The 14482-nt window shown below is 55.4% G+C and overlaps 5 protein-coding genes and 1 non-coding gene across 6 annotated transcripts; 2 read left to right on the plus strand and 4 right to left on the minus strand.

Annotated features, from left to right (window-relative positions):
- Positions 1 to 276: 276 nt before the first annotated feature.
- C8Q71DRAFT_764895 (isoleucyl-tRNA synthetase) lies at positions 277 to 4493 on the minus strand. Its single transcript, XM_047924089.1, has 17 exons — positions 4166 to 4493; positions 4044 to 4116; positions 3924 to 3993; positions 3693 to 3756; positions 3502 to 3646; positions 3397 to 3450; positions 3110 to 3345; positions 2897 to 3050; positions 2414 to 2846; positions 2260 to 2348; positions 1417 to 2207; positions 1286 to 1367; positions 992 to 1239; positions 837 to 937; positions 686 to 783; positions 534 to 635; positions 277 to 485 (listed from the first exon to the last, which is right to left on the minus strand). The coding sequence occupies exons 1-17, from the start codon at positions 4415 to 4417 to the stop codon at positions 361 to 363; spliced, it is 3117 nt and encodes a 1038-aa protein (XP_047777696.1). The 5' UTR covers positions 4418 to 4493; the 3' UTR covers positions 277 to 360.
- Positions 4494 to 4569: 76 nt separating this feature from the next.
- Positions 4570 to 4652, plus strand: C8Q71DRAFT_t87. The gene has a single exon. It is a non-coding gene; the product is annotated as a tRNA-Asp (tRNA).
- Positions 4653 to 4886: 234 nt separating this feature from the next.
- On the minus strand, positions 4887 to 7691 carry C8Q71DRAFT_764901 (prolyl-tRNA synthetase). The gene is made up of 8 exons (XM_047924090.1): positions 7139 to 7691; positions 6643 to 7086; positions 6458 to 6593; positions 6346 to 6410; positions 6203 to 6292; positions 5535 to 6154; positions 5174 to 5481; positions 4887 to 5120 (listed from the first exon to the last, which is right to left on the minus strand). The coding sequence occupies exons 1-8, from the start codon at positions 7617 to 7619 to the stop codon at positions 4961 to 4963; spliced, it is 2304 nt and encodes a 767-aa protein (XP_047777697.1). The 5' UTR covers positions 7620 to 7691; the 3' UTR covers positions 4887 to 4960.
- A 116-nt stretch (positions 7692 to 7807) lies between these two features.
- On the minus strand, positions 7808 to 10428 carry C8Q71DRAFT_764904 (cyclin-like protein). Its single transcript, XM_047924091.1, has 4 exons — positions 10311 to 10428; positions 8772 to 10259; positions 8579 to 8716; positions 7808 to 8523 (listed from the first exon to the last, which is right to left on the minus strand). The coding sequence occupies exons 1-4, from the start codon at positions 10326 to 10328 to the stop codon at positions 8266 to 8268; spliced, it is 1902 nt and encodes a 633-aa protein (XP_047777698.1). The 5' UTR covers positions 10329 to 10428; the 3' UTR covers positions 7808 to 8265.
- A 120-nt stretch (positions 10429 to 10548) lies between these two features.
- Positions 10549 to 11617, plus strand: C8Q71DRAFT_764907 (bucentaur or craniofacial development-domain-containing protein). Its single transcript, XM_047924092.1, has 4 exons — positions 10549 to 10653; positions 10703 to 10787; positions 10839 to 10970; positions 11043 to 11617. Exons 1-4 carry the CDS (start codon positions 10596 to 10598, stop codon positions 11476 to 11478), a joined length of 711 nt encoding a protein of 236 aa, XP_047777699.1. The 5' UTR covers positions 10549 to 10595; the 3' UTR covers positions 11479 to 11617.
- On the minus strand, positions 11618 to 14317 carry C8Q71DRAFT_764909 (uncharacterized protein). The gene is made up of 5 exons (XM_047924093.1): positions 14095 to 14317; positions 13845 to 14021; positions 12431 to 13761; positions 11994 to 12373; positions 11618 to 11941 (listed from the first exon to the last, which is right to left on the minus strand). Exons 1-5 carry the CDS (start codon positions 14231 to 14233, stop codon positions 11872 to 11874), a joined length of 2097 nt encoding a protein of 698 aa, XP_047777700.1. The 5' UTR covers positions 14234 to 14317; the 3' UTR covers positions 11618 to 11871.
- Between the last annotated feature and the right edge of the window lie 165 nt (positions 14318 to 14482).

Below are 14482 nucleotides of genomic sequence, written 5' to 3' on the forward strand. Positions count from 1 at the left end.
ACAGACTGACGCATACCATCATACTCTATATAATCTTCAGCAGATGACAGGCAACAAAAGGATCACAACTCACTTAAATCGCTAATCCTACCGGCGCCGTTAATGCTAAGCAATATGCATGAGCTTATGAGCAGCACTCCAACTTGTCAAGTCTCAGGCATAGTGAGGGCTGTAGACCGTGGAAACCGCGACCTACCTCGCTAGTCTCGTCCTATTCTCGGAGGTCCCGTCACAAAGGGAGTGGAGCCAGTTAATAGGAGCTTACATTACGACACCTAGTCTCCGTTGCCGACCATAAAAGAACGACAAGCGCTACGACACCATGTGAATGACGACAGATATGCTATCCAGACTTGGAATTCAACGCGAAACGACTGTTGAGCATCTACGGCACAATATGCCGTCTTCCTCGCTAGTATGCAGCCAGCAGCGAGGACATTTATGCAGGGAAGATGGGCGGATGGTGATGCCCAATTCTCCACCGCCTGCGGCTATGTCAGTGAACGCCCATCAACATTCAGGACCTTACTAACCTGGTAGTTCTCGCGTTCTCACGTACTGCCAGGCTGGCTGATGAGATGGCTGTGTATCCAATGATAGGTTGGACACAACGCATATTTCTCCAAGCATTTTAACTGCACATATCTGATGAGTTGCAAGAAATTGTCCACCACTGAACGCTCACCTTGGCTCTGAATCAAGTCAATGACATCACGAGTCTCGGACGATACATCATTCGGGAGCGTCAGGTAGACGTCTGCTTCTGGGGACCTGCGCAAGTGTCTACAAGAACGACCATGAGTCATGCGTGAGATAATGATGTACAACACTCATACTTCGCCTCCCTAGCCTCCTCTAGGACAGACAGAACTTGCGCGCGCACGTGCAAAAGTTGTCCCATCTGCAAGTCGACCTCGGGATCATTCCAATGCGCACTCTGTCATACGGACGTGAGACAATGGATAGTCGATCGACTGTTCATAGTGCACACCAGAGGTGTCCAATTCTTGCTGAAGAAGGAGGCACCATCAGGACAGAAGATCTCATGAACCTCCTCGGCGAGATAAGGCAAAATGGGTGCCACAACGTTGGTCATCGTGTCGAGCACCTGGGCCAGTACCGCAATTGCTGTACGGCGTTCCGGACTGTCCCTTGCATTTGCGTAGAGACTGTCCCTCCTTACGTCTATATAGATAGGCGACAACTTGGTGATGAGAAAATCTGAAACGGAGCTGACCACTATAGGGGGTTCAGTGACACAATCGCGCTCCGGTAGACGGCATACCTCTAGCGAAATCGTAGCTTGCGTAGCTCTTCAAAGCAGTATCCTCGAATTTCCATAGTTCGTGCATAATGTATCGTTCAAGCTTGGGAACTGCGTGAGCCTCTACGAGAGTTGCATTACGCAATCCTCACCAGCCCCAGACGATCGCGTTCGAGCTTCTCAGAGGAAGGCGGATCCTCCATCAAGCCGAGGATGAAGCGCATTGTATTCCGTGTCTTCATGTACATTGAACGGCATTGTTGCAGCACTGCAAGGTGGATTGGCATATCTTCGGTGAACTTGACGTTGGCAGCCCAGAGTCGGAGCACTTCCGGGCCAAACTCGAGTTTGCCTTTCTCCGCGCCGTCGTGGATGATGTCCATAGGGTTGATGACGTTCCCCAGCGACTTGCTCATCTTCTTCCCGCGCTTATCGATAGTCATGCCGTGCGTGATGAGGGTAGAGTAAGGGGCCTGTTGCTTCCCCTCTGCATCTGGGGCAGTCGCAACGGCGGTGAGCAGCTGGCTCTGGAACCATCCGCGGTGCTGATCTCTTCCCTCTAAGCAAACATCTGCGCCAGATCGCCTGCCAGTGACAGAGACCGTCCCGTCCGCGTACAAACCTTCCAGCATCGACCACGAAGAGCCGCTGTCGAACCAGACGTCCATTGTGTCCGTACCTTTATGCCAGGTCTCTTCCAGCTGCTTGTCGTCCATACCGTCACGCAGCGAGGGTGGGACGAACTCGGCTACGGGGCCTTCCCACCAGTAGCTGGTGCGTTTCTCCTGGAGGATGTTGAGGATATGCTTGAGGCTCTCTCCGTCGAGCACCGCGCGGCCTGATGGTATGTGATGTAAGGAGAGTATAGGTACGCCCCACGCACGCTGCCGCGAAATGCACCATTCTGAGCGTTGGCGGACGTCTATTGCCAATCGATTATGTGCTACAAAGAACATATCAGCGGTGTGGCAAGGTTAGCAAGGCACACGACGTACAGCCTGCGGGATGGGATGAGATGCCCTCTATGGCTGCGAGCGCATCATCCTTAATCTGATCGGTGTTGGCGAACCACTGCGACGTTGCACTGAACGAGTACGGGGCATCAGCGTTTATGTCCGCAAGGTGCCCTGAGTCTCGCTGAGCACGTACATGATGATAATGGGTTGGTCCGTTCTCCAGTCATACGGGTAGCTATGCTTAATTCGTTGCAGCTTCCGCAGAGCACCAACTTCCGTTAGCAGGTCCACGATTGCCATGCTACCACTGGTCAGGACTTCCTTCCCGATCAGTTCCTTTGCAGCCTTAGACCCCACGACGTCCGCGATATTCTCGCTGAAGCAGCCAGTCACGTCCACGTGGCACAGTAGACCTGATGTCGAAGTGTCCGCCGCCGACGACAGTAGACCAAGTGAGCGGAAGTCATTGTAGTCCTCGTCACCATGTGCCGGGGCATAGTGTACGAGACCTGTTCCGGCGTCTGGGGTAACGTGCGAGGAAGGAATGACGGGTAACGACTTGACAGGATCAGCTTCATTGAGTGAGGCAAACAATGGACGGTAGGTAGCCCCGACAAGATGTGACCCTGTAGCAGACATGAGCATCAAATTTTGCCTTCTGGACACCAATTTTCACCTGGAAACTCAGCCACAGGGATGTTCGGGTACGTCATCCCCAGGCTCTTCACCAATGCTGTTTCGCGATCGACGGCGTAAATGTCTACGGGAGCAATGGGGTCGTCACTCGTGGCTACGGCCTTGTACATCATATCCGGATTGACGGCTATGCCCTAGCGAGCAAAATAAGTCTTATATCTGATCCCAAACACTACAGCTCACGGGCACGCACCATGTTCGCTGTCAGCGTCCATGCCGTCGTTGTCCAGACCAGAAGACGCGCCTTGCGTTGACCATTGACGAGGGCTTTCAGGGTAGGGCTCATGTTCGGGCTATCCGGGTCTAACTCGAAGGCGACGTAGGCTGCGTGCGAGTGGTGCTTCTCGTTGTAAGTCAGTTCGCCTTCTGCCAGCGCCGTACGTGAGGATGGCGAATAGTACACCGGTCGCAGTTGCCTGTAAATGAGCCCTGGCACCAACTCAGCAACGATGTAACATGAATGAATGACGTGCAACTGACCTTTCTCAACCATGGTCTTGAATATGTTTAATTGCCGCATCTCGTAGTCGTGATCTGAACCTACATGAGACGGCGGACGCGGCCATTCAGCATCGAGTGACCCACCCATTGTACGATACGTCGACTCCGGCGACCAATCTGCCATAATGCCAAATTGACGAAACTGGTCTCGCTGCGCGGCAACTTCTTTTTTGGCAAATCGCTCCGCTTCTGCTCGTATAGCCTGTGGGGTCAATTCCTCCGCGCTTTTCTGCGACGGGTCAGTACGAGACCTCGCATGTTTGCAAGTCACTCACTTTCAGTTTCTGCAGCACTTTGTTCTCGATCGGTAGCCCATGACAGTCCCATCCCGGGATGTAACTGAGACATAATAGTCAGCCGAAGTCGCGATGGTACTACTGGATGTGATTCTGTCCGCATAGACCGTTTCTGGTTGTACCGCAGCTTTGCTTCTGCCTGTTTGTGACAGTCATATGGGGAAACAGAAGCTCATCCAAAGGATTTTTTGTAAAGTAGACGACACGCACTGTACGCGATGTCCCAACAACACATGATACCGGTTGATGATGTCCTTTAGGATCTTGTTGAGCGCATGACCTGACACATGTGACGATGCATCCCAAAAGAGTCTCACAGAGGATACGCACCTAAGTGTAAGTCGCCGTTTGCATACGGTGGACCATCATGCAGGACGAAAAGCGGGTTGTCGGCTTGTTTCCACTAACCTGGATATGTTCAAGACCATTCTCGCTTGTATCTGGATACATACCTGCTGCCGGTATAACGCATCACAAGTCCGGTCCTGTAACCTTGCGTACGTGGATGGAACCATATGTTGTCCGAGCTTGAATTTTGGTAAAAACAAGGTGTCCGTATACGAGGTGGTGTCACTGCTGAGCGAGGCCTTGCCACCAGACGAACAGGCGGTTGCGCCCGAGAAGTACCGCCATACTGTCTGCTTCGATGAGTGTTTAGCCCAAGTCTTCCATGCTATTGGGCCGTATTGGAGCGACGTCCTCATGTCCCTCCACTATGTTCCAAATGAGCAGCAGAGCGACCACAAGCAGAGACTTCGTGGCGAGCAACGGAAACACAGCACGCGCTTCGGAGCCTACACGCATGGTGGATGCACGCTTTACCCTTATATGATTATAATTTTAGCTAATTATATAATCCCTGGTAGTATATCGGTTAGTACACGCGCCTGTCATTCCAAGCGCGCGCGCGAAAGCGGGGTTCGACTCCCCGCCAGGGAGTAATCGTTTTACCCCAACACTCTATATGACAGTCCCTTCCGATTTTTACCCTTTCAGTCTCACATACTTATGTACTCGACTCGAATTGTAGCCAACGATGGCGATGGGACCGAGTCTCCAGAGATGGGGGTATTCTTGCACAATGCTCCAATAGTCATTTAGCCTGCTTTGACCTTTCCGCACAACGTTTTTACTAGGAATCTGAGTATCTGGGCTTCGTCTCTCCCGATTCGCTTGTGTTTAGAACAGCTTCTGATTATATAAGTGGTCGGTCTATACTACATTCAAATCACTACCGCCCCGTGCCTTCAGTAAGAACGACCAAACATGGTCCAACGCTTCGCGTCTTTGCCACACGCAGCGCATTCTGTCTTGCCAGGCTCGATAGGCGGCCAGCGCGACTGGTCGAAGGGAATGCACAGCGACTTCGCACCCGCTGACGGAGCCCGCTCATCCTGTGGCTCGGCACTAACGATAGTACGGTAAGCAATAGCCACATGTTGCATGCACGAGATACTTACGACCGAGCACTGCGTTCCTTGATGTCGTCTTCGCATGCCTCCTCCTCGCACCATGGCATGACGACGACACACTTTTCGTCGAGTGTAGGAACAACGTCTTCCCAGCGCGTCACCTGCTTGAGGCGCGAGAAGTACGTGTCTTGCGCACGCTTGAACATATCGGATTGTATAGTCTCAAGTAGATTCGGCACGGCGGACGTGACATCTGCGAGGGGGATCGGGGCCTTGACACCAGTGTCGCGACGGACGCCCAGTGTTTGGTTCTTGACGAGGTCGGCAGGACCGATCTCCAGACGAAGCGGCACACCCTACGATACACGTGCGGTGAATATTAGGATTGAGCTATGAGATAGCGACCTACCTTCTGTTCCCAGTCGTTGAACTTGAAGCCAGGCGTGTAGCCCTCACGGAGGTCCGCCTTCGCCTTCACGCCGGCCTTCTTGAGCACGTTGGCGAGCTCCTCGCACTTGTCGCTGATCGCCTTTCTCTGCTCGTCGGTCGTCTTCGCTGTGATGCCGCATGGGACAATGACGACCTGAATGGACGCGACGCGGGGCGGAAGGACCAAGCCTTGGTTATCACCGTGGATCATGACCATCACGCCGATAGTGCGGGTCGACAAACCCCACGAGTTCTGCCAGACATATGCCTTCGCCTGACCGGTGGGATCATTCGGGTCCTCGACGAAGATGTTGAACATCTCCGGGCGCGAGAAGTTCTGCCCAAGACAGTGCGAGGTGCCCGCCTGAACGCCACGACCGGTCGTCGGGATAAAGCCCTCCACCGTCGTCGTGTACAGACCGCCTGCGAACTTCTCCTTCTCTGACTTGACACCCCTGATGACAGGGACCGCGAGAAGGTCCTCGTAGACTTGGCGGTAGAGGTCCAAGATCTCGTGCACTTCCTTGTCGGCCTCCTGCTTGGTCAAGAATGCGGTATGACCCTCTTGCCAGAGGAACTCTCGTGTACGCAGGAACGGCTCTGATAACGCGTTAGACGCATCGACACAGAAGAGCCACACACACTCACGAGGGTTCTTGAACTCCCATCGGACAACGTTGTTCCACTGGTTGAGCTTCAGAGGCAGATCACGGTGGCTCTTGATCCATTTTGCGTAGTCTGTGCAGGCGTGAACAATGCTTTACGAATGCCCGACATCGCAGAGCACTTACAAGGGTACATGACTGTCTCTGATGTTGGGCGCACAGCGATGGGCTCCTCAAGCTCAGACTGCCCCCTGCATCGCGGTCAGATAGGTTGACAACGATTATTTATGCGACTCACGCCCGAGTGACCCAAGCGACTTCGGGGGAGAAGCCCTCGATGTGGTCCTTCTCCCGCTCAAGTACCTTTGCCGATACGAACATTGGGAAGTACGCATTCTGCACACCCATTTCACGTATCCGTACATTGAACCAGTCTAGCCAGCGGATCAATGCATTGCCCGCATCCAGAGTCTTGTTACACACCTTGGATTACCTCCCAGATGCTGTACGACCACGGGCGAAGGATGTAACATCCGCTCACGTTGTAGTAGTCAAGCATCTCGGCCTTGATGAGGACATTCGTGTACCATCCCGCGAAGTCAACCTCCTTCTTGATACCGATGGCAATCTGCACAGCGCCCTCGATCTTCGCATCCTCCTTCTCCTTCTTGGCGGGGGCGGCCGCTGCCTGAGTCGTAGACGCTGCCTGACCTTCAGACATCAGAGCTTGGAAGTCGATCTCCTGCAGGGGCGCGTCCTGGGTCTGTAGAGTACGTAGATATGCAAGGATGTCTTTTCCGGTCAGGAAGAGTGTAGTGGTGGAGGAGCGGGCGCGGACGGCGAAAAGGGAGGATGATGAAGCGATCGAGGCGTCAAGGACGGTTGTGACCTTCGGGTATGTCTCCGCGGTCAGGATGAGAGGAGATACTGTGCATCGGCGGTCAATCGAACGATGCGTAAGAGTAGCTGTAGCACGTACGAGAATTCTTGTCGAGCGCGAAGAACTCGTTCAGCAGGTCCTCAGACGCGACGCGCACATCCTTCAAGTTCAGCTTCTTGCCCACCGCTGTGGAGTTGACTTCCGTGCTCTCACGGGCGATGATGACCAGGGGCACTGGGGTCGCGGTTTTTGCGGTCTTGGGCTTGTACACCATTGTCTTCAGAGTTTCGAAGGATTGAGGGGCAGACGAGCTAGCCTGCAAGGCCTCCCGCCAGTTCGTCGCGTTCGTCGCATCGTGTGTCACCACTGCGACAGGCTGGATTGAGAGGCCAGTCAAAGACTGAGTAATGCTTTCGACTGAAGCCATGGTCCCCGTCGAGAGAGGTCGATAGCGAAAGCAAAGAGGTACAGCGCCTTTAGGAAGTGACTCGACGCGTTTTTGGGATGTTATCGATTGCGCAGGGATCAGCCGTCTGCTTATTCGTGTCAATCGTCGCGCCGCATGTCGAGAGACCAGCATGCAGCCAACCCGTCTTACTTACACGACTGCAGCAGCGAGGACGTCGAGGAAGCGTGAAGGGACTATAGCCGGTCGGCGAGCAAGGCGCTCGCTGCCCGAGTCGATCTCCTCGATCGTCCAGACTCCAGAACAGTTTATGTAACAATGTCACTGTCCATCCACGCGACGGGATTCAGACCAACCATACGACAGAGCATAAGTGAATACATTTTATATTCCTACCGAGAGCGACATATAATGGTGCATGTACCATAGGTTCGATGCTACAGGTGAATGCGACGTCCGGAATCCGTCCGATCCTATGCATCTAAGTCGTTCGCCGTAAGATGGCATTGTAGTACAAAGCAAACAGGAGAGTTATGGACATTGCATTGCCGGGTGGGGGAATGGGGACGAGCTAGGGCTAGGGATGATGTGGCAGATCATCGCAGGCGATGACGAGAGTGCAGAACACACCAGTGCGGTGAGAGTACAGAAGCGGGAAACAGACCAGAGAGAGAACAATAAAGAGGTATGCAAAACGTGCGGTGCGATGCAGGGTCCAGGACAGATGCGGCGGGCAGGGAGGAAGGGGATGCGCTAGCCTGTGCGGGTGTGTAGGAAGGAGGTATCCAGGTAGTCGGGGTGTATGAGTGAATGTGCACGCCTAACGGCGCGCGCCGAAGTTGAACTGCTTCGTCCAGTACGCGCCTGCGCTGGCTTGCGCCCTTGCCTTCGCCAACGCCTCTTCCGCCGCGATCGCCTCAGCCTCAGCCTGCGCCACAGCGTCTTCCGCCGCCTGCGCGTCTTCCGCAGCGTGTGCCTGTCGGATTGCCGCCTTCAGCTCCGGCAGCACGTCCACCAATGACACCGCCGTGCCCTCGGACCACCGCTCTATAGCCCACGTCCGCACGAACACGCTCGCCTGCGCAAAATCTCGTCACTCAGTGGCTACCGGCACAGGTACGAGTACAACATACCTTCAAAAACTTCTTCGACGCGTACTTCTTGAAAAACGACTCGTGCCTCACCGGCTTCAGCACGTAGTTCAACATCAGGTTCGCCGTCGGGTAGAGCGCACTCTCAGGGTAAGACGAGTAGTGTGCCAAGTTCGGCGTCTGCGGACAACAATCAGCCACATGCGCTCCGAGTGCACCCATGAGCCACACGTACCCAGTAGTCGAAGCCGAGTATGAGACGCGCCAACCATATTGAGGCGGCAGCGAGCAGCGATGGCGGCGCAGCGATCAACCGCCATTCGAGACATTGGATCTCGAGCAGGTACTTCGCGATCGTGCGCACCTGGATGTTGTACTCGTCCGCCTTGCTCACCCGCCGCAGGAAGTGGATCGGGTTCGGGTAGCCCAGGTTCCAGTCGATCGTCTTCAGCACGTACCGCTCCGCCTGCAGGATCTCCGCCTCGTTGTAGCTCGAGTGCGCACAGTACAGGAAGTTCGTGGCGCTCGGCGCCACAATCTCCTCCACCTTCGCCGCGATAAACATGCACGTGATCCCTACCAGCTGCAGCTTCGCGAGGGACACGACGCGAGTGGATAGGAATCGGTCGATGATGTTTACGCACAGGAACAGAGTCTCGGGCAGCAGCTTGAAGCGCGAGTGCACCTGAATGAGCCAGTCCGTCAGGATGCCCCGCATCTTCCACGCCAGATCCTTCTGGTTTTCCATGTACCGCGGGTTCGGCATCGTAGTTTGCTCGACCTCCTTGAGGTAGTCGAAGATCTCCACGACGTACTCGCTCACCATGAGCGGATCATCTGCATCCTCGGCGTCGAGGTCAACCCACTGGTTGCCGTTCGGATCTACCTCCGGCGGATCTTCATAGAGGATGGCCCCTTCAACCTCTGCGACGGCCGCTTCGTCAGGGTAGTCGGAAGATGTCCTCCGCTTCTTGAACGCACGCTCCGCCTCTTCGTCCTCCTCAAGCTGTTCTTGCCTGAAAGCAGGTCGGCCAAAGGAGCGACGTGGGGTGCGCGAAGGGATGGCGGAGGGGGCTGCTGCCGCAGATGCACGAGCGGCCACAAATCGTTTTGGTGCTGGGACGGGGTCAACGACCATTGCATCATCCTCAGGCACCTCCTCCACTTCCTCTATCGTCTCCTCCTTTACCTCCTCCAAGACAGGCACAGGTTGTGGCTGCTCAGCCGACTGTAAAGCTGGGGTCGTTCGCGCCCGTCGCGCAACCGTCGTTGATGGACCCGTCGTCGCAGAGCCATGAACGACGCGTAGGGGCGCGCGAGCAGTAGTGGTCGTGGTTGTGGTGCTCTTCTTGATAACAACACCTTCGAACTTTTCCTTCAGGTGGAGGACCTTCTCCTTGCCCTTCAGCGCAGTCAAGCCAGGACCCGCATTCACAGGCTTGGCGGCTTTGTTTTCAGAGGGTTTGGGAACCTCACCAAGTGCCTCCCGTTTCCGCTTATTCTGTGCCGCGGGGTCCACTTTCAACGCAGCGGCCGCGGCTGCTTTCGCGCGGGTCGCGGCGGTCGACGCGGTGGCTCGCGCTATTCCTGCTGGCTTTGCGTTCTCCGGAGCATTCGCAGTGGTCGATGGGGGTTTCGCTCGGGTGATAGTGCGTGCAGGACGGTTAACCGCGTTCTCATCCTTGTGGACGGTCAAACGGGTCGCCCGCGTTACACGCCGTGTCTACACCGTTTCAGTATGACGACTGAAGACGAGAAGCTTAGGAACACTCACAGGTATGTTTGACGACATGCGAATGCTTCTCCTGAGCTGAATTAAAGGTTCGACAACAAAGTACGTTACGGCGGGAAGGGGTAGGTTTCTGAGTTTCCGCCACGCCGTTTTGTTGAGTTTAAGCCACAGACAAATAGGAATAAACATCGCGCACTCACTAACGCGCCTGTCACGTGGACCCGACGCGTCGCAGGCGTCTATCTGTAGGGGCGGGCGCCAGCCACTGCGTCGTTTTGCGACCAAGTCCAAACCGTGACATTTCTTGAACTTATCACCACTTCAGCTATGCATTCCTCTTCTGACTCGGAGGATGATCCTGACTATGTACCCCCAGTAGACAATGGTAAGCATATCTTCCCTTAGCCAGCCGTACCTCACCGTCTGCCCTACAGACTCGCAATCAGCTGGCGATGAACCGGACCCGAAGCGTGCACGCTTGAGCAGCCCATTGGAGGAAGATAGGCTTGAGGAGAAGAAGTAAGTTGCAGCAACATCTTATCCATCATCTTATTGAGTAACAATCCTCAGAAAGCGGGATGCTGCATGGGCAGAATTCCAGGCTTCTCTGTCCACGCCACAGCCAAAGGCATCCGCCTCGGACGCACCACCGCGCATGGTGAAGATTGAAAAGCGGTATCGATTTGCTGGCGAGGACGTTGTGTAAGTCCCATCTTCCAGCTAACTGCCTAGTTTCGTCGTCCGGTTTGATGTGTTCGAGTGCGCCGCTCGTAGGGAAGTGAAAGAAGTGCCCGAACACTCAGATGAAGCCAAGAAGTGGCCGCGATGGCACCCCGCACGGGAGAACGACAAGGATACCACCACTCCTACGGTGGGGCCCTCGCCGAAACCTACAGCGTCCAGTTCAACACCACCGTCGACTAGTACCATATCCAAGCCACCAGCTAAGCGGCCAGGGCCTCGGAAGCCGAAGACGACGCTCGCACCACTACCTAGTGCGCAGAAGGCAAAGAAGCTCACTACGCTGGATAAATCTGCGATGGACTGGCGGGGCCATGTGCAGATGGACGGTCAGCCTGGGCTCAAGGATGAGCTTGAGGCGAACCGCCGTGGTGGTGGCTACCTCGAGAAGGTGGAGTTCTTGCAGCGAGTCGAGGAACGGAAGGCAGACGCGTTGGACGCTAGCACGTCGAAGCGACGCAGGGGTTGATGCAGCATTCGACGCTGGACCTTTGACTATCCTCCGGCCCCTGCTTTGTATTTATGTCTGTCCGTATTCTACCTTGTGTCGGGTTTGCTGCGCCGGCAATACCACAACGAATGTTCCCTTGGATGTGTTACCGCAAGGCCAGCTGTCAGTACTGGTACCTACGGTTACGGTCGAACGTCCTACCTTATGGCGAAGGAGATACGATGAGATGGTTCATTGGAGCGGAACGGAGGGTGTCCGCAAGTGATATATTAGTACACACAGAAGTTGCAAGGTATCGACAGTGTCCGGTTGGTAAAATCGTACAACGATACATGGCTAGCAGCCGACGGGCAAGATGGACGTACAAATACAATGATACAATGGACATGAGGAACTATCTGGCACGCCTGATCAAGCAGACCCTTTGCATGTACGCTTGTGGTCGGCCCAGTGCTGCTTCTGACATCCAGAATCGCAGTACCTGCAATAGTGTTCAGATTCCCATCAGTTTGACAGCGCCCCTGCCCACATACCTCGTATTCCCGCAGCCACCGCACTTCTTCAGAACAGCGCTCGGGTTGCCGCAGTACGAGCACCGGTAGAGCTCCACGGCAGTGGGGATGATCTTGGGGTGCGCACAATGCCCATCCTCTTCCGGAGCATCATCAACGCTTATGTTCTCGAGCCACGCCGCGAGGTCGTCTTCTGCTCTTGCGGGCGTGGGCAGACGGTGCGCCGACGGCGAGCTCAAGTCCATCGTGTCAACGCGCGCAATCACCTTATCCCATGACCTGACCGCAACGGGCCATTGCTTCACGATGAGCTCGCGAGTCAATCTGGCCTGCGTATTCTTTGGCGGGAAGCCGAGGAAGGTCTGCATCTTGTCCGCGAGCGCGACCTTCTTGAATGCATCCTGCGCGAGTTCGCGAGATTAGACCGTCGGTTGCAAGATGATGGGTACTTCACGCACCTCCAGCTCCCGCAGATCAGGGCTGAGCTCGGGACCACGCGTGGCGAACGAGCATATGACATACCAGTCAAGGACCGTGCTCATGTTCCTCGAGTCCGGAGGCGCCTCCGCCATGAACCTCTTCGCATCCTCGCACGAAGACTTCAAGAATGCCATCCCTTCGTTGTAGTCTCGGTCGCCGGCGGTCGCCTCCTGCAACCGGTTCACTCCCAAATTCCCAGCGTGTTCTACCGCGCGCCAGAGCATGTAGTTCCGCACGAAGGGCGTGATCTGCGTGGCCTTCAGGCCCTTTTTCACCGCGCGCAAGCCGTTCTCGCTGTCCGCCCCCAGTCCGATGGCATAGTATGCATAGGCCAACTGCGGGTTGCGTTCGAGAGCCTTTTTCGCCACCTTGATCGCGTCCGGGATGCGCTGCTTGGTGATGTACCATTTGATCTCGAGGATATCCGCGTCGTCCAGGTCGCTCTGAACTCCCTTGGCCCTGACGGCCCGTGCGCAGTGAGGCAAGCAATCCGCCCACATCGTGAAGGGCAGGCCAACATCTATGACCTCCAGTTGGCCCGTGCGCTCGTTGACGGCCTGGTACATCCCGTTGACGATGGAGAACTCCGTACGCACAATGAGTTCCGCGACCTTCTTCCCAAGTTTGTACAAGTCCCTATCTTGCATGCATGCCTGCATCGCCTTTTGGAAGTCGCCGCTCGAGCGCAGCGTGACGGTGATGTCGCAGCGCTCGAAGCCAAAGTCCATCATCACCTCGGTGAGCTCGTCGGGGAACCGTCGCTGGACGGCCTCCATCAACTGGCGTGGGTCGTAGAACCGCATGTCTCGCTCGGACTCGACAAAGTTGAGGCGGATGATGCCTCCGAGTGCATTACACCGTATCGTAATCTCGTTGCTGTGCATGCAGGCTACGAGGAAGGACAGCAGTGGTGGCAGCGCCTTGCACTGCTTGTAGCAGTGCAGCGTCGAATTCGTCATGAGGCCCAGCCCGTGACTGATGAGGAATGCGGAAGCGTTGGGCTTGCGGAAGTTGTCAATGGTCGCCTTGAGGACCGCACGCATGTCGATGAGCTCGAGGAGCTTGGGATCGGGCTTGTCGTCCTGGCCGACGACCGCGCCGATGGCATGGCTCATGACTACAATCGCCAGTTCTGCGACTTTTTCATCATCAGGAAACTCTTCCATGATACGCAGGAGGACTGGAGTTTGTTTCGCAATGTCCTGCCTCGCTGCGACTCCGCCGTGGTGTGTAACGTTGCACAGAGCCTGCAGGCCAATATGCCTTGTGGGAGACATATCGAGCAAGGGCATCATTTTTGAGACCAACCCTGACGCGGTGGTTAAGCATCCCGTCGCGCCAAGATACTAGACATGGTGTACGAGAGAAGGGGTGGGCGGCGCTGAAACATACCGGCTTTGAAGAGCTTGTCCCGTAGGAGCGCATCTGCGGACATTTTGGCCCAGATACCCACAATGCCTCCCATGATTTTTTCATTGCCAGCGCCCTTCGTATAGGCAGCATCGAGCTTCTTGGAAATCTCGTTGAAGCGCGCGTGTGCCTTTTTCAGCCCGCTGCGCGTGGTCAGATCTGACAATGGGACGTCAATGTCTGTGAGCACTCCGAACAAGGCATCCGTCGGTTGCGATGGTATACAGCGCACCTGGGAGGTCGAAGTATCCGCAAAGAAACTCGACGATCGCGTTCCATCCTTCTGCGTTCTCGATATCGTGAGCAAAGGTAGCAGGGATTTTGTACTGCGAGGTTGTGCTGCGACGCTGCTTGGCGTGCTTTGGAGGCATCCCTATAGATATGTTCGGGTACCCAAGTAAAAGGTAGGGCCAGAGTCTGCCTTTGCACGCGTCCCGGGCAGAACGCTCGGTCCGAGTCGGTGGTCGCGGACTCGCGCGACGCGGATCGCGCTCGCGCGCTTAAGTATGTCACGTGATATTTAGAGCGCGCCTACTACCACCCAGCCACATCAAACCTCCTGCTGGCCTTTCCCGACTTTCTTGCTGTTCTACCGTCACCTACGCGTTCAGCTTGACCTT

This window comes from Rhodofomes roseus (assembly GCF_022264815.1).
Source record: "Rhodofomes roseus strain CIRM-BRFM 1785 chromosome Unknown C8Q71scaffold_13, whole genome shotgun sequence".
Lineage (NCBI taxonomy): Eukaryota > Fungi > Basidiomycota > Agaricomycetes > Polyporales > Fomitopsidaceae > Rhodofomes > Rhodofomes roseus.